Source organism: Lissotriton helveticus, chromosome 5_1, assembly GCF_964261635.1.
Source record: "Lissotriton helveticus chromosome 5_1, aLisHel1.1, whole genome shotgun sequence".
Lineage (NCBI taxonomy): Eukaryota > Metazoa > Chordata > Amphibia > Caudata > Salamandridae > Lissotriton > Lissotriton helveticus.
The window spans coordinates 1538739253-1538758488 of NC_136065.1; the positions used below are offsets into that span (position 1 = coordinate 1538739253).

A 19236-nucleotide genomic window follows, 5' to 3' on the forward strand; every position below is an offset into this window, starting at 1 on the left:
CAATGAAGGAGAGACAGGGCAGGGAGGCGGGACCTTCTGCGCTACTAAGAGTCATTAAATCTCCGGCCTAAGACTGCGCAAGCGCAGCCTTTTAGGCCTTCGACCTAAAAATCCTTCTATGCTTACAGCTTTTGGGACCCTTACTCTGACGTTTTTTGGGCCTTTCCCATGCCAGCTTGTGTGCCCTCAGCATCAACATCACTCACCAGACAGCAATCCTCTTTTATCTCAGCAGATTTCCTCTTTTTTTGTCAAACCAAGGTTAACATGTTTCTTTTTTTCGTATTACTTTACCTCCTTTTCAAACATTTAACTCTGCCTCATTGGCGGACCAGAAACATTTTTCCTCACCAGGATTATCCTTACCAATCAAATCCTCCTATTTCTTTTCCATTCTATTTGAAACTTCCATGATCTTTTCTGTTTCCAAAATGTATTTGTCCTTATTGTTCCATTCTTAAAAACTATTAAATGCTCTTTAAACTCTGAAAAAGCAATTTAATGTGTTCTACTACCGTACTGTCTTCATCAAACTTAAAACAGGGACATTCTTTTGCCACTAAAAGCTACCGTAACATTTGATTAACCCTGTCCGTTTCGTTCCCATGAAATGATGTCCACAATAAACAGTGACTCACATCAAAGCCCAAATGTGGCTGCTGAAATGCACTGTTAGTGAAATAAGACAGTGCCTACTCCAATTGCTGAGACGCATTAAACCAAGCAGTTTAACAGTCTAGACTTCCTCAAAGATGGCAGCTGGCTGACTGAGCGTGCCACTGGGAGGCGAGGCGACTGTTGCCTCAACCATTCTCCAACGCTCGCATACAGGTCAACAGAAGCGCACTATTGCGATTTTGTCTTTGTTAAATGAATAGTTGCTTTTCCTCCTGTGTAAAATCAAAAGTCAGTTTAATGCATCTTTCCAGTAGCAGTGTTCTGGACGTTGCTCCTGCACGCTCCCCCACAACCCTGCATACTATGCAGAATGCCTAAATGAAACAGTCCCCTGGGCACCTCACCAAAGAGTCCGTCACACAAACCTGCTAGACAGCTACCTATTCCACTTGAAAAACCTGACCAAATCTTTCTTCATTACAACAACGCTCCGACACTGCTGTACGGCCTGCTGTGTTCACAGTGCGTCCTAATTACCCCAACACCTGAAATTCAGAAAAGCCACACTACAAGGTTTGGTAAAAACCTGTACACACAATTAAATCACAAACCGTTACCAAAACTATCGTAAGGTGATAAACCACCCACAAATATTCCCACGGCTTGGCAGCCTAAAAGGCTACTATAGACTACTTACTCCTCATGGACTCCAACTCATTGCTCAATTGTCACACAATAAATTATAAAATCTGTAAACTGTAGTCATTCCATTTGCAAGAGAAAACAAATATAATAAACTTATCTTAGTTAGCAGCAGCAATAAAAGAAGCAAGAGGACTGGTCACAGAGAAGTTTTGTTAACATTGGAATGTTCTTGAGTTCTGTTGATTTTAAATATGCTACTGAGTGTTGGCAATAAAGGATTTACTGCATAATATTGGTCTCTGGATCTGACAAGATTAGAAATTAAATCCTATCCCAATAAATGGAACAGTCCGCATCTTACGCCGAATGAGAAACCCCTCTGTCACTGTTAGAATCAAAGAAACCAACAACATCTCTTGTAGGAAAGGGAAATCTGCCAATAACAGAAGTCATGTGAGGAAAAGTAATTTCTCTTCCCAACACCAAAGGTTTTTATACACCATTTATCCACAAACAATGAGTGAAACCGCTGATTCATCATAGCATGACTAGCTATAACACACATTAGACAAATCAAAAGCAAGTTCTTTAGTTACATTTTTATAACGTTAAGCCATTTCTAAGGTAGTCGGGAGTCTTCCATTTCTGCAGCAACAGCAGACCGGAAATGTAAAATACAATATGAAATGTTCTCAAAGAGTGACCCCTTTAGTGTGCTAGCAAGCTTGATTCGGAACTTCATACAGAAGTTTCTTTCAGAAAGGTACATCAGGAGCACAATGGTAAGTTTAATCCACGGTATATGCTCTCAAAGGAAACAAACAAATTGTATCCCGTTATGCGGTGCTCTGCGAAAAATGTGGCGAGAGTAGACTCGCACAGGGGCTTTGATTGGGAGGTGTAAATGAGCAGGATGAGCAAAACATCAGAAACTGCATCTATCTAAATTTTTCGCTTCACTGAAATATGACATAACTAAACCGTCAATAATCATACTTCTGAACATTATAATTTGTTTTTAGTGCAACATTTACACATTTGAAAAAACGTTAACAACCCTATCCTCAGTGACCCTTTGGTGGCCCATGTCATCCTTCAGATCAGCCCTCTCCACCAGTTTCATTTTATTGCTGTGTTTGCCTTCATTTTATGTAGAAGCCATCTAAAATGCCAGTGGTCCAGACTCCCTGATTATCGCATGGGCTCTTAACACCACACCTGTCATTTTACTCTACCATGTTAAGTGCCCTTTTTTAGGTCCCACTTGGGCCACTGTAGACCATGTACCCTTAAAACAAATTTTGCAGTATGAAAATGGAGTGTACCCTTTTTTGGCCTGTCCCCCACACCTGAATAACAATCTTGAAAAGTGGGGGCTTTGGACGTTACACATCTCAATTAGTAGACCCGGTGATGAACCTAACCTGTCATTTGTAACTTCCAAGGATGGGTTCAGGATGTGGCCTGATAGATCTTGCCTCCGCAAGTGCATAGTTGCCCTGGAACCTCCTCCCACTATATGAAATTGAAGAGAAATTCTAATTTTGCTTAAAAAATGTTGAGCTGCGTTTGCATTATTTGAGAGTTGTAACTTTAAGCGGCATTTGGGCTGACACTGGTATGCTTTTGGCTTGTTTGGGCATATATTTGGGTAGCTTTGGGCTGGGGACAGGTCTCAAATTATGGCAGCATTGTCTGTCTTTCTGAGGTTCCCACTACTGTTGATGACTGTTCAAGGGGGACCTCTGTTGTATTACACTTGCCACCATTTTCTATCTATGGCGCTGCAGTTGAGTGTGTAAATTAGGGAACAGGAACTCTGAGGGGATACAGTGTTCTGCTTGCCTGGTTTCTCAGGTCAGTTATCTGTCTCCCACTGTCACCTAATTTGTTACAGACACTCAGCCGTTGATTCTTCTGCATGCTATGCTGCCTTGGTCTTCACCAGATTGCTGCTGCCGACCAAAACAAAATAAATTGAGCCCTGTGAGCTTCACTAGAATAACATTTCCAAATTCCACTCTTTAGCATCTTTTAGCCCTTCCTCACTCATCTCTAATCATGCTTGATTCCCCCTACCTCCTCCCTCCCTCATGAGTGTTGCGGCTTCCCCCATATGCCATCCTTCGTTGGTGTTCCATGCTCTCCAACTGCCATTAAAAATGGCTATGATAAGGACATCGTTGGTCGTGTCAAAGTACCCTCCAACCCCCACACTCCCTGCCCTCCGTGTTGCTCCCCACCCTGGTTCTGCCCCCCTGCAATAAAAAAAAAACGCTATGACAAATGACTGAATAAATATTATGTTGGCCTAAGATGTTTGATAAATCCATAATTGCGGTAGGGACTAGCGTCCCCAAAATGTCTGCTGTCTTAACGTTGATATGATTTATCACTGATTTATTCTGTGAAGCATTGGCGGAATATTTAACATTGATAGGTCACCCAGTTTTTGCTCCACTTTTCCATCCAACCCTATATCATTCACTGCGAAGGAGCTATGTCTCCTCCAAGGAAACTAGAGATCCAAATCAATGTGGCTAGAGTGGCTGCAAGATGTACTAGAGAGCGTGAATTTTTTTTATGACTTTGCTTTTAGTCACGTAAATAGGGCACAAACCTATTGACATGCTTTATTTTTTATTATTATTTACAGTTTATAAAACTCATCTAAATAATTTGCACTACGGATACACGATCTGTCCACATTCTACTACTGGGAACACTGCTCAGGTGTGAAGTAGATTAGTTTGATTTGTGTTTTTAGGACACATAGTTATGGAAGAAGTATTCATCTGCCTAAATTTGGAGGACATTTAACGTTCATATAACCCCCATAATAGAACCCGCATCACACTTCAAATTTGTTAGGTCTCAGTTGAGTGTCCATCTAATTCAGCCTGACCATGCCAAATTTACTGTTTTGCTTCTAGTCTTTGTTCTTTACATAGATCTTCTAGTGTGGTATTTTGTCAGGCTACACTTTGCTGCATCTTTTGTTGTCTGAGTTTCTTAATGGTTGCTAGAATCACAACTAGATATTTTAAACCGGGCCTTTAAGGACACCACCTCTTGGGTCCCACTTTCTACATGGAAAACATACACATTCTTTTTGTTGAGATGTGTTTTGAACAATCCAGTCACAATCCAATCGGTATTAGAGTGCCCGTTGGAGACATCTAAATCCGTTCTATTGTATTTTACTGGTGGTTAAGCTTTTAGTTAATTCAAAAGGATATCTCTCCCCATAATTCTCAGCTGTAACAGGCAATATGTCCCATCATCGAAATCTCTTTAGCAATTAACCTTGTATGTCCAGCACTGCTAGTAAATGTGGTGAGATGGTGAGGAAGCATGCTGAAACTGAAAGCAAAGCTGTTGACTTATTGGTCAAGAAATATAAACACACTCCACCTGCTGCTTTTGCATCAATTTCTTTGTATGTCCCACAAGTCCAAATAGCATTTTTGCTTGATCTCTCACCCTGTACCAAAACTAAATCCACGCTAAAATATTGTAGATACAGTAATAGTCTTGTGTGCATGTAAAACTTAAAAACCTTTTTCCACTCAACAGGAACAGGAAGGTGGTTGATTACTCGATGTACCAGGATTCTGATGGTAAGTGTTAATACAAGTCTCATTAGTTGAGGTACATTTATTACTGTATTTTGTCAGTACCTAGAAAAGTTCCCTAGACGCATCTTTTGCTATTTCTCATCAGAATCTTTTTATTCCATATGTATGTAACCGATCAACATAGGTGCATGTTATAGCCAGTCGTTATAGTCCTACCCTGGTCTGTATTTTCCATGTAATATTGTAAGCTTTTGCAGCAAGACAAACTGGGTTCAGTATCTTTGAACGTCACGAGTAATTAATGCTCATGTAATCTATTACATTTAAAACACAATTGAAATCCAAATCGATCAATCATAGCCCTATAAACAGGTTTTCTGTTTTTCTCTAATTCTGTCTGTACCTTGAGGCACAGATTGTGTTTTTCTTTCTTTGTTTAATAACATAGCAGCCATGTCAACATATTAAAAAGAAAAAGTTATTTACTATAAACCATGGGGAAATAAAGATCAAAGAAGGCAAGTCCAACATCCAATGGGCATCAGGAAGTGACATCATCTGCTTGCAAGCTAATTAGAGGGACTCTGATCCCCTTTGTTGCTCCATGTGATTTATTGTGTGGTTTTCAGTGTATTTGCCCCCTTACAGGTTCGGCAGCAAGCTACCGTTCACTTGGTAGCAGACGCTTCGTTGTTCCTTTCACGTCCTCTTCGCAACATTTTTCGGTTTATATAGGCTCGGTGAGCTGCAATACCCTGACCAATAGAGGGTGCGCATCCCTCGTCTCTCGCACCCCGCAAGACTCTCCTGAATAATGCCTCCGGATTGAACATCGCGTTGGACTTCCTCCACTTACTGGGCTCCTCCATCCGCAGTGCTGTTTAGTTGGTTGACCCGATTAATGCCTGAAGCATAACACCCTGAGGTGTAAAACAGAGCTACACAGCCAGCTACAACTCCCATTTCTTCTGGCAGACACTGCCCAGGTGATTTTCTTTACTAGTGAGAGCCCAATGATAACGAAGAGTGAGCAGTGTCTGCTGGGGCCCATAAAGTCTTTAACCTTGAGTGCCTTACTGGGGATTGTAGCTCAGCTACCTCTATATTATCTGGGTCCCCCCAGCTAAAAGTACCCTCTTAACCTATGGGATGCCACTGATAACTCATATTTCCTGTGAAATTGGAGACATTCTTGTCTCACAGGCCCCATGGAGGAATATAATGACTACTCCTATGAAGAGAACTCACACGTTCCCAGTTTGTGATGCAGTAAACACCTCCATACTTAAGGTGGTCTCAAACGCAGGGGCCCACCTGGAGAAGAAACTAAAGGATATGGCTGATGTTTTAACAACCCACCCCACTGAAAGAAGATCTTTGTTGGCCACTACCCACCTGCTCCCTCTCCCTACTGTGAACCTGTTCAAGTGCCCACAGGCTTCAGGGGAGGATCTAGATGTGTTTTTTAGGTTAAAGAAAGGGTTCTTATGCTCCAACCCCCAGCCGATGTCCAATCTAGATGCTCTTATGGGCCCACGGTTCCTGGGGCCACTGCCTCTGATGGATCTCATGCTGGATTCGATGGACTTGGACCACAAAACGAATGGTCCTGGAGACCGATGTCCAATCCCCCTGCAGATCGCAATCCGATCGATTAGACCCTGAGGAACTTATGCATCCTTGCTCTTCTGAAATGTTACCCGGGCGACATCTGTGGCAAGAGAGACTACGCAAACCTCTCAATAAGGAGATAAAGAACCCCTACTCTGGATTGCAAGATGGCCGTCATTCTCGAGATTGACACAGAAATTGGCCAAGTTTATCAGGGATCAAATAAAAAATTATAGATCGCTCCCAGGGGTCATGTCGGCGTAATCTCGACATAGTGGGTCCATTGAGGAAGGTATTAGACAAGATGCTAAGGCTTCAGGGGCACTCATTCCCTAGAGGTGCTATCCAGCTAGGCGCAAGGAGCTATCGCTCTCCTTGGTAATGCCAATTGTGCCATCTCAATGGAGAGGCGCAGGTCATTGCTGATAAAAATAGATCCCAAACTCTGGGAGCTTGAGACGTCTGAGGCCGAACAGGTAGCACAGGGCAGCCTTGATCCATTCGTCGAGGAACTCTGAAAGTTTGCCTACATTTAATTCACTTGATAAGGCCCAATAATCTATCAAGCGGATCTATAATACTTGTGTTTTTCGCCTAGGCCATCTGCAACAGGCGATTCTTAGCGTGACATATACAATCGCCTGCTTCCAACGGGGGCCAGCCTTCTCAAAGAGCAGTGGGAAGATTCCTCTTGCTTCATAAGCCTCTACTCAACTTAAGGGTGTGCAAGACACTTAGGTGCCGCACAACGGATCAAGGGGTGAAGGCACTTCCACCAGCACACACAGGGTTTCTACCCCTCTACTCCCACAGGCGCTTGAGGGGTCGTCTGGCCCATTTCATGGACAATTTGGAGAGCTCTTACATCCGACACCTGGATGCTCCAAACCGTTCGAGTTCCACATAGAATTCTATCTACCTTCTTTCCAACAAGTTTCTGAACGCCCTATTTACTTCTCCCAACAAGAGACCACCCTTATTCAGGTGGAGATTCAGGAGCTCCCCACCCAAGGGGCTGTTATTCCATCCTACCCTCACCCTTCTGGGTTCTTAAGCAATCTGTTCTGGTGGAAAAAACGGGACTGGGTCAATGCCCAGTGATCACCCTCCTGGAATTCAACGAGTAGTTGGTCTTCAGTCACTTCAAAATTAAGGGCATCTATCTTATTCTGGATCTGTGGAGACACAATGACTGGATGTTCAGGCTAGACCTCAAGGACGCTTACCTTTACGGGCTCGTCCGTTCCTCCAGTTTCAGTAGCAGGGCCAAATTTTCAAATTCACCTCTTGTCCCCGACCATCGCAAGATGGGTTCAATGGGTCGTGCAAGAAGCCGGGATTGATATAAAGTGTCTGGGGCACATTCTTTCGTAGGAGCTGTGGTTTCAAAAGCTTTTATCGGAGCGCACTTGCAGAATAGTTTGAATGAAGTGGACCTGTCTTTGGTTTTGACCTTTCAGAAATTTTATTTCAAACCAGTCTCCTCCATTGCAGCTATGTTGGTGGGTACGCTTTAAACTAGCATAATCCTCGCCTCTTGGCATAGAATTAAACATCTCTAGCTAACTTAATGGAAAGTTTCAATTCTATTAAGGACACGGAGACGAGGGTTATCCTGCCCAATGATACATTGTGATGACCCAGAATGATTGGCTCTTGTTATGGATGTAGGAATCATTGATCCATACGTTAATGGCTGTAACATTATTAGTATTTTTACTTGAGCGGTCTACATGAGTTAAAATCGGACTGTTGAATATTGCAGGAACAGAGACTTCTGAAAAGGAGTAGCATCTCTCCTTTCACTGTCTGCATCTGTCTCAGGAAGAAAGAGGGTAAGAGTGTCACAGGGTGAGGTCACTCCCTGATGCCTTTTGGATGCTGGGCTTTACCTTCTTTGATTTTTATTTTCCATGGGTTTATGGGATATTAAGTTTTTCTTATGTTGATATGGCTGTTATGTTAGTAAACGAAGAAAGAAAGCATAATCCTTTCATCCGTGTCCTCACTAAAACTTCAACTTTCCGTTACATTAGCTAGGAAAGTTTTCATTGTGCATAGGAATTGATATACATTTAAGGTTGTTCCATACACTAGTATGCACATCACTACAGTTTGTGGCCATGCTTGCACTTAAGAAAATGAATAGAGGTTTTGCTGTCACTCCTAGAAATGCTAATTGCCTATAGTTTACACAAACACTTTTCTCAATCTTGTTATCTTTAATCTTGACAACAGATGAATTAGACCTGCCAATTCATATTGTGAATGTCCATGGTTTAATATGACTTTTGTTTTGTAAGATGAGGATACAGCACCACCTGCCAAGAAGGTCAGAGCATCTGCCCGGGATTCTAAAAATAAGAAGCGGCCCATTAAGAACTCGAAGGAGGAAAGGTAGGAGCTCACTTCTTTGTATAGTCTTTTTATTTGAATAAAGTTGCGATGGTAAGGAAAGTATGCTGGTAATATGGACAGTGCCACCCATGAGTTGCTTGTGTATGTATAACTGGAAATGTTCTTCTGATTCCCAGTGAAGGTTCAGAGACTGAGGACAAAGATTTGAAGACCAAGGAGGAAGATAACTCAGCAGGTATTTCTTAATTTATCACTCAAACAAGAGACTTTTTTTTGCTGACCTCTTAATCTTTCTTGCTCAATACATAGCTTTGCCTCATTTGGCTTTCACAAGCAAAACTTGTGGAGTTTTAGAATTCCGTGTGTTTTAGTCTGCCAATAACTACTTCAGCTGTTGAGAAACTAGTACGTAGTGAAAAGAGCTACGGTGGTAGGGCTGATTGTGTTGGGCTGAGCTAGATGCTTTAGTGGACGTCTGCTTATGTAGTCTTGGCTCATGGCTACAATGAACATGTATTTGTGACCGGACCTATTGTCTGGTGGAGTCTCTAGTGCATATATTTTAGGCCATGGCTTAATCCCAGAAGATTGAGTTTGGTGGAAGTTAAAATAAACCAAGCAGAGCTCTCTTTGATTCATCTTTTTTTTTTAAGACTAGCATCTTGGTGGTAGCTACCTGCAAAGGTATTCTGCTTTTCTATTGCAAATTGTACTTTTTGAAATTGTTAATTACTTAAATTTTGTGGGAGCAACCAATTTTAGTGAACAAAATGTAATCAACCATTTGTTTTTCTGAACTCGGAACCTCTTAACAAGTAGCATGGTGATTTACAATTAAAATGTGGATTTGTTTTTATATAAAAATGTTACCGGCACCATAAAACTCGCCACTCAAAACCATCTACCTGTCTTTAACAGACGATTTTGGCAGTGATGAGGAAGACTTGGCAGGTGATGGGAAAGGTGACAGCGACTATGGGAGCCCTAAGAAGGTTAAAACAAAAGAAAAGAAAGCCAAGCCTGAAAAAGTAAAGAAACCAGTCTCCAAGCCTAAAAAAAAGGCTGACCCAGGTGAGCACTTCAGGCTTAAGTGGTTCTGTGTAAATAGAGGTCCAGTATAATTTGAACAGCATGTGCCAGAGCAGGGTTTTGCCAGCAGCCTTGGTTTCCTTTACATCTGTAGGGGGTTCTCATTTTTAGATGTAATGGACTCCTCTTGTTCTATATTATTTATTTATTTATTTTTTTTTTTTACCCCAGAAGACAGCGATGAGGAAAAGGACCAGAAAATAGTACGCCAGCAGCGTCAGGCTGCATCCAAAGCAGTGTCCAAGCAGCGGGAGATGCTAATTGAAGATGCAGGAAGTGAAGAGAAGGAAGAGGACGATGAAGCTCAGTTCCTGGACAGTGAGTTAAATGTGCTAAATACCCATTATGAAACAATCTAATGTTGGAGTGCGAGGCAACTTTTGTCCAAGTCATGGGGGCTTACTCTTAATATGAAAGAGTACATTTTGGGCTAGCATCCTATCTAGTATGTTGAAAGACTTCGTTCTTTTCCTGAAAACTTAAGTTCTGTTTTCCTTAACTAGCATTTGTGTGCCCTCTGACCATTGTTTTTCTTGCATCTTTTTTTGATGACAGAGGAGTCTGGCAGTGATGATGACTTCATGATTGAAGATGATGATGACAGCGATTATGGTGGATCTAAGAAGAAGAGTAAGAAAGTGGTGAAGCGACCTAAACCAGAGCGGAAAGAAAAGAAGTTGCCGAAACCTCGGCTAAAAGCCACTGGTAAGAGTGCTTTGGTGAACCAGAGTTTTCCCACTCGGGTAAAAAAGTTAGAGGTGGTTTGTTTGGGGTCCACTAGGGTTCTTCTGCAGAAAGCACTTTAACACCTTATAAAAATATTTGCGCCTTTTGTCAGATTGTTTGAATCTGATGAATCTATGCCAGTTAGTATGCCAACAAATTTTTAGGTCTTACCTAAGCAGCGAGTGCACTCTCCCTGCAAGACATCCTGCATTTACAATGTTGGCTTCAAGCACCTCCCATCTTTTTCATTGGTTCCTGTTACTGCTTTTGTAAAGGCCTGCTTTTGTTTGGTGAATACGCTTATTAGTCCAAATGGAGGGACTAATAACACCAACTTGTTTTGGAACCTTCCATGGAGGCTACCCCTGTTACATATGTTCTTACTCTTTTTTTTATAAGTTACTTATTGTGCACTGCTTTGTTTTTTTTGCCTCTGCTTGTTTTGGATTGTAGTTATTTTGGGCTTGACTCCAGCGCAATCGCTTTTTTTATCAGCACGGTGCCCGCTTCACAGCCGTTGCACTAAACGTTAATTGAAACACAGCGGGTGTGATAAAACAAAGGTGCACAGCTGCTTCGTTGACCAGTGCGGCACGCCGCGTTTTCTTGAAACATGGTGGCTGCCCGCCTTTCTGCTCTATTTATTTACTGTGGCAACATTCATCTTTAACATGGCGGCTGCCTGTGTCTCCTACTCCCCTGGTACAGAAGTGCATTTTGTTTTGTCATCAAACTGAGTCCCGGCGCTATGGCTGCACTGCAGAGCGTGTCCTCTAGACTACCCAAGGGCTTGTCAGTGCTACACAGACTCGCGTTGTCACTAGTATAGTAAAGGTAGCGATGCTACCATAGTCCGTCACTGTCTTCGACATACATTACTCCTTATTGGTATGTGTTATGCATCATCAACCTGTTTCACCCCTCCCCCAATCCCGGCCATCTAGTCAAAGTGGTAGAAGCCGTCCACACGGCACCCGCTGTGCATGGTACTAACCTCACCCACCCAATAAAAGCGTTAGATTAGAAAGGTGATATGGGGTGTTAATGTAATTGGCTCCAGGTGAAATGATGGGGGGTGAAAGAGGTTCAGAGCCTATTGTAGGAGAAACCCATTTAAACACAAGTTAATGTCTCCCACAGTTGAAGTGAATGGCAATTAAATAGCAAAGCGAGTTTAAGTGGTGGAATCCGTGCGGCACAATTATAATCTCAACATACAGATGTTACTGTAGCTCATTAAAGGTCCCTATTTTGTGGGAGCGCGTACCAAATCAAACTTTTTATTTTTATTTTTTTAACTATTTTTGATTCCTGGATATTCATGCCTCCAGAGACGGACAATTAAAATGTAACTACATTTCAGCTTATTTCGTAAGCATACGGTCTTGTGCCCTAATTAAAATGTAATGTATATGGCACCCTATATCAGAAGCAGACTGCCTTGTGTTTAATTGATTGCATGATACAATTGTCTGAGAGGTCAATGGAACTAGAGTGAAGTCCATCACTCACGAGGGATGTCTTTTAAAGGATATCGCAATATGAGGCTGGCAAAGTCCATCGTATTCTGTCTTTGTGAGGACCCAGGGAGTAGGCAGAACAATAAAATACTCCCCACTTTGAGCCATTGTGCAGCAAATGGCAGAGGAAAGCAAGCAATCCTGACCTTTCCTAGGAAGGCCAGTGGGAATCGACTCCTCAAAGAAAATTTGCAAATAGAGCAAAATGGTATTTTTACAGCATGATTTTAAATGCATGTGGCCGAAAACTGCACATGTATTCCTATTATTCTTCTTTCAGTGTTCGTCTTCTTCCTTTCTATTATTACTTATTACTTTTCTTTTCATTCCTCCTTTTCTTCTGTCCTGCTTTCTTTCAGTCCGCAGAATGAATTATAGGATTCAGGCATATCAGCAGGTGATATTTGCTGCTTTATGAATCGGCCAGATTGACTGCAAGCGCTACGTACAAATCAAATTCTTCACTCCTCCTGACTCACTCAGTCACTGTCCTGTCATTTTACACAAGCAGATGTTTCTGCAAGTGGTAGCCATCGCCTGTGATACTCAGGAAGTGAGATTGGGTGTGGGGTGGTTCAGCTGCACTGCCAATGACGGAAATTCCACATCTTTAGTGCCGTGTTCTAAGAAATTTGTCTTTTCTTACTTGTCATTGATTAGTTGTCTCTCTGGCCCGCTGTTTACTTTGCTGGGAAAACTTGTTATAGGACGGCGATTTATCCTCCTTAAAACCAGTTTTTGGGTTCGGTTGCACTGAAGTTGACCATGAAATTCGATGACCACTCTTCAACCCCTTTGGGGCTGATGACGAGCTCAGCTCGTCATGAGCGTAACCTGCCGTGCGCACATGACGAGCTGAGCTCGTCATGTAACGCGGTAATTTTAAAATTGCCGCGTACAGCGAGAAAAGCCGCCGCATTGATGCGGTTAAGAGGAGGCCTGCGATGTAGAGTGAACAACAAGCCCGTCTGCCGCCAGCACCAGACATGCTTCCTCTACAATACGGGCACAAAGGCATTACTATTTTTTATTTTAAAAAATTAATTTAATTGAACAAATGCTCAGCAACACACCACAGATATACAGAATCATCCGGTTATTTCCAGCGAGTATATCAGGTTGATCACTCATGGTTAAAATAATCCTTTCATTACAACACAAGTGATTTCAATCCCGGTGACAGGCCATTGCATCTGAGGTTTTACATGACATCCTCTACCAAAACGCCACTCAGTTGTAGTATTTCAGGTCTCTCTATATTCCACCCAACTGCCCCATACCATGCCCCACTTCCTCTGGTACCCACGGCTTTGGTACAACACTTTTTCAGTTGCACAGCACCAATCGAGGTCCGCCTCCCATTCCTTGACCCCTGGGGGTTGTCGCGCTCCCCACACCCAGGCAATATTCCTTTTGGCTACATAACTGCTATCATTCACCTTATCCTTGTGTATTTCCATGGAGTTTCCCATCACACACCATATATGCCATCCATCACCCCAGACATCACCAGTGTTATCCTATTCCAGTACTGTTGGATTCAGGGGCCGGCCCAAAGTATGTGAAAAAAAGGTGCCCACCTCCCCACAGCCCCTTGTGCAATTGTCAGTGTAGGTACGGCCCATTTGGTGTAGCAGTGCTCTAGAGGTGTATTATCTGTGCAGAATTCGGAGTTGTATATGGTGAAAATGTGCTCTCGTAGCTACCTCTCGTGGACTCTGTATTGCATTTGCCCAGTCGTCCTCTTCTAGGATGCCTACTTCAGCTTCCCAGAGTGCCCCAAGGGGGTCAGGGGTATTGTTGTTTTTCTTTTTTTGTCAGAGGGAAGTGGTCTTCTCCAGGATCGGATATAACACCCTATACTTGAGCGGTGTGTGTTCCGGTATCTGTTAGCCCACCGGGATATGGGTTTGCAATGTATGCTTTAGTTGCAAATATCTGATTCCGAATCGAGCATTTGCTATTTCGCTTGCATGTCAGCGAACCCCACAATTGTTTGTCCTCACCAAACGACTCCTAAGTAGTCAATCCTCTAACAGAAACCCTTCAGTTAATCTGCCCTCCCAGCCCAAGAATTTAGTCTTTTCCCTCCATATGCGCACTGTTGTTTGTGTGTGCGTCTGTAAGCTGTGTTCTATTTTTATACGGTAAAGTGCTTCAGGGTACCCCCTCCGCCCCATTAAGTGGTCAACCCTATAGGTAGGTTTTTCTCGCCCTGCCAACACCCAGTCATTAATTGTGGCCATCTATGCTGCCAAGTAGTACTTCCTGATGTCGGGAATTGCTAGTCCTCCCTCAAACACTCCCCTCTGCAGCTTGTGGAGGGCTACTCTGGAACTTCCCCCATCCCATAGAAGCTGTCTTATTTTGTTGTCAATCTTTAAAAAAAGTCCGACTGTATTGTGCAGAGGGTGTTCTGGAGGATATACACGAGGCGCTGGAGCATCATCATTTTAAACAGGACAGCTCTTCCCATCAATGTGACTGGCAGTGTCCTCCAATGTAACTTTTCTACTAGATGGCAGGGTCAAAGTGGGCCAGGCCAACACAAACAAAAGGGGCTTATCCCAGTTTATCCGATAGTCATAGTAACTGCAGACGAATTGGAATATAGGAAGTATGCAATTAATTGAAGACTAGGGTTTTGTGGCATATAACACCATGCCATCGGCATATAGCAATCTCCCACTCCCCACTCCCCCTGCTGCCCCTGCCCTCCCCTTTTTATTATACTGATCAGTAGTTCTCCCATAACCCACTCCGCCAGGGGATCTAGCGCACCCCGTTCACTCGTACCCTGGCCAGAGGGTTTGTGTACAGTAGCCAAATCCAGGCACAGAACCGTGGGCCAAATCCAAAGCTTTCCAGAACCGCAAACAAGGATGCCCACTCAATGCTACTAAACGTCATACGGGCGTCCAACGACATGAGCACTGCATCTTCATTGGTAATATGTAGTACACCATACAGACTATAATTAAGCCTGACACTTTTATGGGGCATACAACCCGATTGATCGGGCGTGAATTGTGGATGTTATCACTCCGTTAAGTCTGGTTTCTATTACCTTGGCCAGCATATTCAGTAATGAGATTGTCCTATAGGAAGGACAGTAGTCCAGCGGCTTGTCGTGTTTTGGAATGACCAAAAACTAGCTTTTTTACGGCCAAAAGGCCTTACATTCATTGCGTCGGTATTGTTTGCGCACGGTCTCGAGTTCTTCCGTCTCTTTGAGTCGGAATCTACGGAGTCGTATCACTCTTCGGACATCGAGGCCTTCTCATCGCAACACGACCGCTACTTTTCAGCATGGAGCGGAGCCCGTTTAAATACTGTCCCGTCTGTGGGTCGAAATACCCACATATCGATGTGCACCCGGTCTGTAACAAGTGCCTCTCGCCGGACCACAACGAGGACAACTGCATGGCCTGCTCCAGATTCAGGTCAAAGAAGACACTCAAGCTTCGGCGCGCGGTGCGCCTTGAGGCCAGACAAGCGGCCCCGGATCCAGAAAACATCTTCGGCGACCAAGAAGAGGAGGGCCAGAGCCATCATCTTCAAATTTCACCGCCCGCGACGGACATCGAGGCAGATCCGGAAGACGACGATGGAGTCGTGGGTCAAGGCCTTGAATACGTCGACGAGGTAGGGGACGTCGAAGAAGTTTATGGGGCCGCGGAAGATAGCTCAGGTGATGAGCTATGCCCCGAAGGTTATGCGGATCAGGCTCGGGTCACGGGATCGCCAGTCGGCCTTACCCAAGACCCCGTACCGCAAGCCACGGCCCCGCCTTCAGGCCCGGCCACGGACATACTTGCTGTGCTGCCCGTATCGAAACCGAAACTGAAACCAACGGTATTGACTACACCTAAAATGGCCGACCCGAAAACGAAACCGAAACTTACGGATTCGAGCGTCCCTAAGATGGCGGCCGTTCCACCAAAACCTGCTGCCTCATCGACTCCGTCGGCCTCCGGTCCACAGAAGTCGAAGAAAACTGTCGATTCGACAGTGTCGACATCGTCGACAGAAGAGGTTTCCTCTAAGAAGGGAGTTCGGCACGGGTCGACCGGTGCGACACCTTCAAAGCCCGCCAAAGCCAGCGACAAGACTCCGGTTCCGACTGGGACGTCGTTAGTCGGACGCGTGGTGGAGACGGAGCCGGCAAAATCACACGGATCGAAAGCTGGAAGCTCAACACATCGGTCCAAGGACTCTGTCTACGGCTGCAGCATCAACGTCTAAGACTCAGAAGGGCCAACAAGACGTCGGATCCGAAGGCAAGGTGAAGGCCTCCTCGTCGGCGCCAAGTGCCGCTGTGAGTGACGCGTCCCCCATCGCCGCTTCACTACAGAGAATTCGGGAGAAGGCATCTGCGACGTCGGCTCCGATGCCATCGCACCAGAAGCCGATGGACTTGCCGGCGAAGCCTGCTGGTAGACTTCTCTTCCTTCTGCCGCCAAAGGAGGCACCGAAGGCCTTTACGCCAAAAACGGCGCCAAAGACATCGGAATCGTCAACGTCTGGAGCACTAACAGGTCGACTACTCGACTCAGGAGAAGATTCTGAGCGTTTTATCGACGCAGACACGGGCAAATTGACCCTTTACAAAAGAAAGATCACTTCACAACCAGTGGACTCCTATGTTATCCCACTGAAGAAGAAAAAGCTTGCTCAGGACGCTTCAGCCCTGATAGAACCTATACAGCCTCCTCCTAGAAGGAGCCCAACACCTTCCCCAGACCACTCTGAGGGTGAGGGATATGGAGAAGATGACCAATACACTTTCCCCGTCAATGAACCCGATGCACAGCAAGATTCCTATGACGACATAGGTGACCAAGGCACCCAGAATGTGGGGCAGGACCCACAGCCTTTCAGTGCACGTGCATCCCCAACAGAAGATTCTGCAGGTTTTCATGCACTCATTGAACGGGCAGCTGCTAATCATGATGTGGACATGCATGCTGACCCAGTAGAAGAAGACTTTCTATTTGACACTTTTCAGTCTCTGAAAGGACAGTAAAGACACTGCCTATGCTCAAAGGGGTCCTTAAGCATGCTGCGGACATCTTTAAAGAACCAACCAGGGCGAGGGTGGTCAATCCACGCATCGAGAAGAAGTACAGACCAGCCCCTGCAGACCCTGCATACATTCCCTTGTGGTCGCAAATGCCCGCAAAAGGGCGAACTCCCAAACGACGGGTGAAGCTCCTCCCCCGGACAAGGAGTCAAAAGTGCTGGAGGCAGGGGGCAAAAGGGTAGCTGCGCAGGCTGCCAATTTCTGGCGTATTGCCAATACACAGGCACTATTGGCACGTTATGATAGGGCGCATTACGACACCCTCGAGCAAGTTTTACAACACCTGCCTCCGCAGTTTCAAGAGGCTACCAAACTGCTTATAGAGGAGGGCAAACTAATCTCTAACGCAGCCATAAAGTGTGCACTTGATGCCGCAGACACAGCAGCTAGGGCTATTAACACTAGCGTCATGCTGTGGCGACAGGCATGGCTCCGCATATCGGGGTTTAAACCGGACATTCAAACAACCATACTCAATCAGCCCGTCAATCCTGATAGACTGTTTGGTCCTGATGTTGACACCACCCTCAAAGATTAAGAAAGACAACGAAACTGCTAAGTCTATGGGGGCCCTACAATCACAACAGTTCCGGGGCAACACTTTTCGTCGCTCAGGTGCACGTGGAGTCACCAGAGGACAGATGGGTCAACAGTCACAGTTCTCCAGAGGTGGAGCACAGTCCTCGTACCCCAAGCAGAACAAAGGGGGTTATCGAGGAAACAGCACCAGAGGGCGTGGCAGAGGAAACAACAATTCCCGCTCCTCTGCCCCAAACAAACAGTGACTCTGTCACTGCCCCCCGACCATTTAACACCTGTCGGGGGGAGACTCCAGCAGTTCCTGCCAGTCTGGACAAACATCACCACAGACAGGTGGGTACGACAACTTGTCCAGTACGGTTATTGTCTAGAGTTAAAGTCCACTCCACCCAACATTCCACCAAGGCAACGGCCTATGTCCGCAGAGCATTTGCACTTATTGCAGCAGGAAGTAGTGGTGATGCTGCAAAAAGGCGCAATCGAGCTCGTGCCAGTGGAGGAGGAAGGCACGGGGGTGTATTCCCTGTACTTCCTTATTCCAAAGAAGGACGGATCTCTCAGACCCATTCTGGATCTGCGTCCCCTCAACCTGTATATACTGTCAGAACATTTCCATATGCTTACACTGCAACAGATTCTTCCCTTGTTAAACCAAGGGGACTTCTTAGCAACCTTAGACCTCAAGGATGCTTATTTCCACATTCCACTACACCCGTCCCACAGAAAATACCTCAGGTTCACTATCCACGGCAAGCATTATCAGTTCAAGGTCCTACCCTTCGGAGTGACCACAGCCCCAAGAGTGTTTACCAAGTGTCTGGCGACGGTAGCGGCGCACCTCAGGAGGCAGAACATCCATGTCTACCCCTACCTGGACGACTGGCTCGTTCAAGCCAAGTTGGAACAACAGTGCGCCGCGGACATGTCGACTACCATTCACCTCCTTCACGATCTGGGCTTCTCGTTGAACTACCCAAAGTCGCATCTTCAACTGGCACATGTCCGGCAGTTTCTAGGTGCGACGATCAATACCCTGACGGCCATGGCTCAGCCAAACCAAGTCAGGATAGACAGCATGCAGTCTCTAATCCAAAAGTTCAAACCACAACACTCGCTTCCAGCGAGAGTGTTTATGCAGTTGATTGGCATGATGGCCTCCTGCATCTTCATAGTCCCTCACGCACGTTTACATATGCGTCCGCTCCAGGAGTGCTTAGCAAATCAGTGGACACAGGCTCAGGGACAATTGACAGACCTAGTGTTGGTTACCAGTCGGGCATACGACTCTCTGCATTGGTGGACTCCACACAACCTTTGCAAGGGCCGACTGTTCCAGGACCCAGTGCCACAGATTATCCTGACAACGGACGCATCTCTCCAGGGGAGCTCACCTGCTCACTTACACAGTGCAGGGACTATGGACGATGCAGCAACAAAAGATGCACATCAACTATCTGGAACTGATGGC

At 45.1% G+C, this 19236-nt stretch overlaps 1 protein-coding gene across 2 annotated transcripts in view; it reads left to right on the forward strand.

The window, feature by feature from the left end:
• NUCKS1 (nuclear casein kinase and cyclin dependent kinase substrate 1) overlaps window positions 1–19236 on the forward strand; it is a 74855-nt gene that overhangs the window by 29232 nt on the left and 26387 nt on the right. Inside the window, exons 2-7 of one of the 2 annotated variants that reach the window (XM_078644599.1) lie at window positions 4840–4883; window positions 8756–8849; window positions 8987–9045; window positions 9729–9881; window positions 10071–10217; window positions 10455–10604. In XM_078644599.1, coding sequence (XP_078500725.1) covers window positions 4840–4883; window positions 8756–8849; window positions 8987–9045; window positions 9729–9881; window positions 10071–10217; window positions 10455–10604 — 647 coding nt within the window. The remainder of the gene's footprint in view (window positions 1–4839; window positions 4884–8755; window positions 8850–8986; window positions 9046–9728; window positions 9882–10070; window positions 10218–10454; window positions 10605–19236) is intronic. The other variant, XM_078644600.1, reaches the window with a different exon arrangement.